Here is a 9,434-nt window from a genome sequence, read left to right as displayed (position 1 = left end):
CCTGCACTTGAGTAGCCACCATCTGCATCCTTACACAGTAGCTACAATTTTTAGGTATTTTCCTTGAGTATTTCCATTTCATGCTCCTTTATACTTCTATTCCACCACATATCAGATGGAGATACTAAACATTTTACTTTACTACATTTATCTGACAGCTATTACTAACTTTGCAGAAAGTACAAACAAAATGCCACATAAAATGTATTGCTGTAGATTTAACTATGTAGAAAATAGGTTAAATTATCTCTGTGCATCAGTAAATAATCCAATAATAGAGTATATGATAACACGCTAAAATACTGATAATTATTCTGTAATTTTGCTTTTTACTTGTAATGGAGTATTTTTAAACTGATAATTGATACTTTTACTTGAGAATCTCAATTCTTCTTCCACCACTACTTAAAAATCATTAAGGAGCTCCTGAAGCAGAATCATATTATGGGTAAGTTGAAAGGCTCACTGTAATTTCCAATTTCAATAAATGATTCAGGACATTTCCCCTTTTGTCCTTTACACTTTGAGCGGGAAAGACGACAGTAATACACATGGTACTATAAAACATAATGCTGTGAGGTCCAAACAGCATAGTTTTATTGCTCAGCTTTCTGCAAGGGTACAAGAAGTTTATTACTTTGCTTCTTTAATGTCCTTATGTACAGGTGTCAGTTACAAGCTCACAGAGCAGCTGATGTGAAAAACTATGAACACATATACTGTAATAATAAATACAAAAACAGATAGGAAATCAAAAGAAATAAAACGTGGTGCAGTTAAAAAAAAAAGTTTTCTTTTTCTGTTTTGTACTGAATTCAATCAAAAGTCATTTACACACACACAAACAAAGAATTTGCACATAAACCTGTAAAGTTGTACATGAAAGTGTGTGTGTGTGTGTGTGTGGGGGGGGGGGGTTGCTGAACATTACTCAGCTTGTTGTGATTTGTAACCAATGAAACAATCATTAAAGTACATCATTTTAACTGGATGTATTCGTAATGTATTCAATTAGATTCATCAGATCAATCAGAGACAAAGAAATCTCTTCATATCACAGGCGTTCAAAGCATCATTGTCGAGAATGTCGGACCAATTTGTTTGCTTAACTGAGGGGTAGTCTGATTCCCCCTCGTCACGAAGCACTCAACCCCCACAACTTTTGCACTGAAGACTGAGCCAGCCAGAAAACTTGGTGCCGACAAAGAGTTACAAAGAGCAGAAGTGGACTGTGTGCACTGGACAAACATACATGTGTGCATATCAAGAACATGTGTGTGTATATATATGTTAACTACATAAAAAAAAACAAAAAAAACAACCAGTCCATTAACTATTTGGTAAATAGAAGGAAGTGTCTGATTATAACTTGGAGCCCAAGTATGCATAACGTGTGCAAAAAAACTTGTAATGCATTTCTTTTCTGCCTCTGAGTCAGGTTATTAAAAGGTAAAATCAATTAAATTTCTCTGTAACTGTACAAAGATGACAATTTCAATGTATTCTGCTTTGTTTCTCTGTCTTGTCTCATGGTGACCACAAAATAAGTATCAGCTATTGTTCATGGTTACAAATAAATGCAGGCAGCATACATAGAAAGAAGAACATTTAACTGGTGTTTCCAAGTCCAAACGTTTTCTAAAAGTAATAATTATAATGCAAATAAATAGGCTTTTATCTGCTGAGCATCCATTCATGCACAGGGTTTTCTTTGGATGGAGGCTCTGGTGACGGGAGGTGTTCCTCGCAGTTGCCTCTCTGGTTTCAAGTGACTTTTCATGTTGGTTGAACATTTTCACCGTGGTAGCACCCAGGAGTTCAGCAGCAGTCAACCTCCAACATTTGCAGCTCTGAGGTCACCATCAGCATTCAGTCTGTTATATATAATTCATGTTGCAGACAGACTGCTCTCCCGTGCGTATGAAATAATATTGCTGTTTGGTATTCTGCGGTAACGCAGACCTCCAGAGAAGCAAATATGGCCATTCAGGTTCTCCTATGACGGTATGTGTGTGTTAATAAGTGAAAGTGATTGACCAAAAGAAAGTGTCACTTTAAAACTGCCAACCTTTACACTCTATCATGGGTTTAAAGACAGGGCCTCTGAATTAAAGTTTCCATTAAAACCAGTTTCACCCCTCCTCACATACTAGCCTAATAAATGTAAAATAAAAAAACTAACAATTTAAAAAACAAAAAGGACAACTTCACCTGAGAATGCAAAGAGGTCTGTGACAGACACCAACATGCTTGCATTTAAATTGAACAGAAAGAACAAGCAACAATATACAAAATAGCTATGCATTTGTACATATATACTCAAAAATTACAGGTGTATAGATACTTTTTACTCTGTATATTTCTAATGTAGTCGTATAGCAAATGAAACATGATATATTTTAATCTAACGTGAAGAAAGCACTCCTGCCATCACTGCTCAGTTTGTAAAGTGCTCTAAAGTGACAAGACAGAGAGTTAGAAATACTCCTGTCTTTTAAACTGATGATGTGACTGAAAATAGACGCCTGCCTTGAATAGCTTTTTATTAAGCCTGGTCCCATGGACAGTTGTGCCCTTTTCACATACGATCAGGCAGGGAGTTACGCTGGGTTGGACTAAAAAAAAAACATGCATATTTGTAATTACTGGAGACAAATGTGTAAAAGCGGGAAAAGGAAGACGAACCAGGCTCAAAAAAGTGAGGTTCAATCAGCTCTGCAGCTTCAAATACAGGATACTGTGCTAGTAGAGATGATGGGGAATTCATCTGTAAAATGTCTACCTTCCTAGCATTCACACGCACACTTGTATACACATGCAGAGACATACAGACACATGTTTACAAGAGCTGTGGCCACACTGCGGTGATTCAGGGAAAAAAACCAAACAAGATTCATACCTTCTTCTTAACCAGAGTCCGTCCCTAATCTTTAAACAACCCACGACAAGCTCGACTCAAACACGCCACAAAACATCAGACCCACATCCAAGTCAGTCAGTGTGAGCTCCATTTCAAAATGATACATTCACAACTTAAATTACATGGTTTTACAGTTACACAATGACTGCTGGTATGGAAATTAAACTAATTGAGGAGCATTGCTGTAAAAAACGATTTTCTATTCTGACTTTGAATGAGCAACTTTTTGAAAGAGAAAGCATTTTGGAATGAAACCCTTCAAATATCAAAGCATTACACTGAGGTAGGATGAATTTGTGGCACTCCTACAACATGAAGCACACCAACTCTGCAGCCATGAGGACAGGAAGGTGTATTGGTTGAGGTTAAGATGGCTACTAAGGGCAAGATATGGCTACCTGCAGTGTTAAAGATTCAGTAGCATGACAATGATCAATTCAATCAGTTTCAATTGCAAAAACAAAACAGTGACTCACTGTTCTCAAATGCCTAGGGAGAGTTTTAAAAAGAAACACTTTTGTAAGATGATGAACTGTAAGTTGATAAACTGCTTCCTGATTGGTTTAGATTTAATGTGAGCTGACCGGGCGGTGACGTTTCTTCTGACAGCTCACTCGCGACAACTCACAGCTGCTGAAAGTAACGCTGCAGCTCTTAACTTAACATCTCTGAATTTGCTCTCTGTATTTCACACAAACTACACCAAAAACAAAAAACAAACAAAACCCAAACAAATAATTGAATAAAAAATAAATGACAGGGGTCGACTCTTTAGCAGCTGTTCAAACAGATATCGATAAGGAAAGAATGTGAAGAGCTGTGGGAGAAGTGGAAGACTGCAGGCTGGTCGAAGACGCACCTATCAGCCTCTGAGTGAGCCTGTCGGCACGTCGCAGTAACGGTGATAGCCTATCAGAGTCCTGCACACAGTTACACATGTTCACACACAAGCACACTCTCCAACGTGTCTCTCATTCCACTGCGAAGCCACAGGTCTCCTCGATGGCCGTCAGCAGCTTGTCGTACAGCTTGTCGTAGCTCTCGTAGGGCGGAATGTCAATCCGATTGAAGCTGGAGGGAAGAGGAAGAGAGTTTATATAAAAGAAGCTGTGAGAGATTGAAAGGTATCGTTTTCCATTATCATGATAAAGATTTTGTGCATTTTATGTGTGTCTGCAGGAGCATGTGGCACACACCAGGTATGGGCTTTGGGCAGATTGTTGGTGTTGGCATCGATCTGATGAATGGTGAAGAGTCTGGGCCCCGCAGCACCTGCAGCCAAAACACAAACAGGATCCATCAGGAGCACTTCAGCAAATACAGCCTCTGTTCCATTAGCCAATGCCAGATAAGTTGCTTATCAGAGAGAATACAGAATATTCTTTGTGTGTGTGTGTGTATATGGCTAACATTATAATCAGTATTTTGCGAAAGCTACTGGAACAGATGCTCAACCAGAAGTGTGGCATGACCTCAGCTCTCCATAGCTCGACTGGGAAAAACAGGTTAACACAGAGAGTAAGTACCCTGTAAGGCCTTGAAGCCTTGGAGCGGGACTCTGGATGAGCCAGTAACAAACTGCAGCAGCCGGGCCCTCCTCTCCTCGTCGAACGACTCCACGGCTTTCCAAAACCACTTGACGATGTTGCTGTCAGGGGTGCAGTGCTTCAGACGGGTGTTGGACTTCCAGTCAGTGATGTCGATCTTTCCCAGACCACACACTATCAGCTGAAGGTAGAGAGAGAGATACTTAAATATTAACTTGTATTACATTATATCAGAAAACTGTGTTATTGTATTAAGGAAGATGGCATAGATAGAATAGAAAATATATTTTTTGTCAGCAGACAGCAAAAATAACAATTATACACATGAGGGTGTGACTGTGTAAGAAGGGATGCTGGCGATAACTGAGACTGTGAATGGACCGCTTTTATTGTGAAATATTCGTCTGTTGTACCTCCAGTTCTTTCTCATCGAAGGATTTCAGCAGGTGTTGAGGAATAACCTCGTTGAAGCCTTTCTGCAGGGCCAGAAACTGAGCCTCGATGCCATGCAGGAAACGCCAGTTCACATACAACCTGCAGAGAATAAACACATAGGGAGTCCGTCAGTTTGTTTAACACTGACACAGATTCATCATCGTGTCACTGAATTAATGACAAGTCGTGTGACAACAGTGAATATATGGTAATTTTGAGGGCTGAAACTGAACCTGGTTGCTTACTGCATGTTGTGGTCACACCCGTGTCTTTGTGTGTGTGTGCATACCTGACATACTCCTTCTTGGTGTCCTCTGAGACGGGCATACTCTTGCCGTTGGGTTTGAGCTCATGTTGGATGATTTCTCCGTAGGCATTGTGCTCTACACAGAAAGTGTGATCCAAGACGCCAGTGATGTCATTATCCCTGAAGAGGAGGGAGGACAGGTTAGAGATGGTCAGTGATGACTCAGCAGAGATTACGACGTAACAGTAGGTGACATTATCATAAGTAAGACGTTTTAGGTCCTGTCAAGGGAAGATCGTAGCAGCGTCTTGATGTGGAAAACACTCATTCTTAAAAATAACTCCCCGCTGTGTCAAAACACTCAGTTTTACAGTTGTCATCAGCTTTACTGGCAGCAGAGGGCGCCACAGTCATTACAAAGTTGAGGACAGTCTGTGTGTGCATCTTAAGTGTATGTGCTTTTAAGTGTATGCCTTTTTGGTACAATAGGAAAACCAGTATGTAGTCACAGGTTACAGAAAATAACTTTAAAGTAAGTAACTGCTGGGTAACCTGTATTTCTACATGACAATTGCGTTTGCACTTGCACTTAGTGTTAATACCAGTAAGTAACCAGTGAGAGAATTTAGAAAATGATGGGTTGCCTGGAAACAAAGAGTCTTACAGGATCCAGACAAGGCTGTTGTGGAGGTCGGGGTCGACAGACTCCATATCGTCCAGCGTGATCGGTTTGCCCAGCAGCTGTTTGTAGAAGGGCAGAGTGAAGCCTCCGTCGATGTAGTGGCCGTGGAACACCGCCATGCCCATGATACGACCCACGAAGTGGAAGTAAGACAGGTGCTCCTGCACATTAAACAGGGGTATTGAAATGAAGCCTTTCATTCCTACCAGTTTTTATATTATATACATAGATTCAGATTACACAGCTTCAGTTTTTACCACAATGCCAGTACCTAAGAGGAATACCCAGGTTCATTTACAGCATGCATTACCAAAACAAAGTTATATCATTAAGAAATGCTAATTAAGACAATGAATCCCTCATAAGCCTTTTTTATATACACATGAAATTCATGTGATGTCACATGACAGATTAAATTAATCTGAAGACTCGCTGCCATATAAACTTTACGGAGCATTTTTAAAAATGTGTTTCTAGCTTGATCATCCCAAGATATCCTCACAGCATCCTTGTAGATATTCTAATAGAAAGACATTTCAAGCTTCTGTTGGCATCTGATGACTGGTTGAATACATAAATTATTATCATTACAAGTTATATATGATTATAAAACTAAATCATTCCCACCGGGTTGACAGCAGAGTCAGGGTTAATCTGTAGAGTGTAGATGTCATCTCTGGAGTACTGGAACAGGCCGTAGTAGGGGTTCAGCATCTCGTGGGACAGCAGGTATAACCATTCCCTAACACACACACACACACACACACACACACACACACACACACACACACACACACACACACACACACACACACACACACACACACACACACACACACACACACACACACACACACACACAGAGATTCGCTGTGAAAATGTACTTCAAATAATGCTCAAACAAGTATAAAACATGTTTGCTGACATTTAAAGCCACAGGAAAATAAACACGTGACAAAGTACCTTGCTACCCCGCCATAGTCCAGTCCCTCTTCTCCTCTGAATTTGATCATCAGTCTTTTCCAGAGATCCTTTGGACGCATCTTCATCACCTGCCGGTACGACTCCTACAATTCAGCACATACAGAAAATTTAATATGATGCAGAAAACAAGACCAGCTTTAATATCACAGAACATGACTCTACAATATCATTTGAAGGACAGCGCTATTACCTATTAACTTTGGAGATTATCTGGTGTGTGTGTAAAGCAGTTTAACTTTTTAACTAAGTTTAACTACAAAGCTAAGATTGATACGACACCAACACACACCTTCAGAGACACCAGGCACTCACGGTGTGTGAAGATAAACGGCCTGCTCTGTCCAGATACATGTGCCGTGTCCCTACACTTTGGTTAGACTGAGGTATGCTTAAGTAAGTATGCTTTGAATATCGTATTATCTAATTTTTGGACATTATTAGCAGTCAGTAATAATCCAAACTGCGTATGGGACCCTTCTTCTTGATTTTCCAAAATTCTTTTTACAATACACATTGAAACCATTGAAGGCTCCAGTGAGATCAAGCAGCTAGCAGCAGTATTAACGAGAACTATACCAATAAGTTGTTACTAGCTAGTGATGGGAAATGATCTGATTCCTGCAGTAGACGTCCGTAACTCAGCTCGAGCCTGACAGGGCCCGCATACTGCACACTTGGGGCAGACTCTAGCCTAAAATACAATAAATATTACGAGCATTAAATATTACTCGTAAATTATTGCTTTAAAAATAGTAAATCGATTCAAGAGCATCCTGGTAATTCTGTCTCTGCGTCTCTTCATCCAACCTCTCCCCCCAGTTATAGTTAATTAAGTAGTCAGTGTGTTTGCTTTTTACATTACATAAGAGTCATCTCTCTGTCTGTCCTCTCAGAGGAGTCCAAAGACTCCGAGGTAAACACAGCAACAGCGCTGCTGCAACTGTGAAAGCCTGACAGAGCTAGGCCACACAGAGTCGGCTGTAAGATGCTTTTAAACACACACACACACACACAAACTAATCTCCATTGAACTAATCGTGGAATGGACACTGAGTGAAATATTTAATTTGTGTTAAGCACATGTCAACTTGTGGCACAGAACACAGACTAGAACCACTTTAAGTACATGCACACACTCGCATGAACACACTGCCAGCTGTAAACTGTAGCACTGATTCCTGCATGAAAACCTCAAGTGGATCTGCAGGGCTGGTTTTCACACTTAACTTTCCCCTTCCACAGCTGTCACGTCGAAGGAGGATGAAGTCATATTTTTCATTGCTTAACTTGTAGTCATGAAGTTATGTCTGGCCCCGAATACTTGCCACTGCTGCCTTAGCTCCTTTCTTCACCCGCTCCTTCCCACCCTCCCCTCCCCTCCCCCTCCATCTCCATCTATTTAGCAGCTGAAATCATCCAGAAAAAATGCCTTGCCTTGGTAGAACAAATGATTGGGAGAGCAAGAAAAAGAGAGACAGAGGAGGAGAAGAAAAGTAACAGAGAAATAGTTTTTTTGTGGTGTTTTCTGTTCTGCTTTTCCCTGGAAATCATAAAGCGATTCTAAGTACTGGTTCTGTGTTGCCCTGGGCCCTTTTCTGGTGCACATCGTAAATGGGGTGAAAGAATGTCAGTAAATGCACAGATCTGGTTTGTGAGCGTTCCGCTTTTGTTTTCATGGACGTTCAGAGTTTGCATGACGCTTTGAATGCCAGATAATGGATTTTACAAACACATGGTCAATGCACATTGTACACATTTATGGTAAATTCTGGGTTGTTATGCATTCGTTTATGTGCATGTGTTCGCAGCTGTGCTTAGATGCCCTTTAACAGTCAACCAAATGTTTCCTTTTATGGTTTAAAACACATCAGAAATTTTTGTTTAAGGGTGTCATGTTCAGGAGTATCAAGAATGTTTTTTTTTAGCTGAACACGTGCACTCCTGAAGTGGAACATTTCAGACAAATTAAGTGTCAGGCTCATGATGTTTCATAATCTATAAACTTAAAGAAAGGTAGTGTTTGTCTTGCAGTTTCCTAAGTAGCATGACTGTTCTTAATAGCATTAGGCTACTTAAACAAGTGCATTGTTAACATGTTGTTTGTGTATCAGTGTATGAAAGGGTCATCCTCTATTCAGGTGTGTAGTTTGTCTTTTTTTTTTTTTTTTACCTCAAATATCTCCTCACGGCAGACCTCGATGCGGCAGTGGCCAGCCTGGGGTTGTTGCTGAGAAAGTTCCTGCCGCAGGATCTTCAGCTTCTGCACCAGGTCTCTCTTGTATTTGGGCACCGTCAGGCACTCTGCCTCTTCAGGCAACTGGGCGGGTGACAGAACTTGCTGAGGGACCCCAGGACCACTCTGGTCCTTCGTCTGAGGCGGATGACTGGTGGGGATAATGTGGATGAAGGAGAGGTTGAGGATGAGCCGTCAAGGAGGGATGGAGGGAGAGCAACAAGGTATGAATGGGCAGATGAGTGACAAGAAAGAAAAGAAGAGTCATATGTCAGTAGGATTCACCATTCACTTAAACAGCAGTATTAAAACAGTTTGTCCTGAGCTGCTCTCCAATTTCCCTTTGATGTATTACAGCTGTTTACTGTCACATGGTCATTGGGATA

The 9,434-nt window shown here is 40.7% G+C and overlaps 1 protein-coding gene across 1 annotated transcript in view; it reads right to left on the bottom strand.

Moving 5' to 3' along the window:
• Window positions 1-3,213: 3,213 nt before the first annotated feature.
• The window catches only part of LOC139290153 (E3 ubiquitin-protein ligase SMURF2-like), a 59,056-nt gene continuing 52,835 nt past the window's right edge, over window positions 3,214-9,434 (bottom strand). Inside the window, exons 12-20 of the mRNA XM_070911850.1 lie at window positions 8,986-9,199; window positions 6,795-6,898; window positions 6,459-6,573; window positions 5,814-5,992; window positions 5,192-5,329; window positions 4,881-5,001; window positions 4,447-4,648; window positions 4,117-4,192; window positions 3,214-3,991 (exon numbers count right to left, since the gene is read on the bottom strand). Coding sequence (XP_070767951.1) covers window positions 3,892-3,991; window positions 4,117-4,192; window positions 4,447-4,648; window positions 4,881-5,001; window positions 5,192-5,329; window positions 5,814-5,992; window positions 6,459-6,573; window positions 6,795-6,898; window positions 8,986-9,199 — 1,249 coding nt within the window. The 3' untranslated portion in view covers window positions 3,214-3,891. The remainder of the gene's footprint in view (window positions 3,992-4,116; window positions 4,193-4,446; window positions 4,649-4,880; window positions 5,002-5,191; window positions 5,330-5,813; window positions 5,993-6,458; window positions 6,574-6,794; window positions 6,899-8,985; window positions 9,200-9,434) is intronic.

Source organism: Enoplosus armatus, chromosome 2, assembly GCF_043641665.1.
Source record: "Enoplosus armatus isolate fEnoArm2 chromosome 2, fEnoArm2.hap1, whole genome shotgun sequence".
In the NCBI taxonomy this organism is placed as follows: domain Eukaryota; kingdom Metazoa; phylum Chordata; class Actinopteri; order Centrarchiformes; family Enoplosidae; genus Enoplosus; species Enoplosus armatus.
This window is presented reverse-complemented; position numbering and strand designations above follow the sequence as displayed.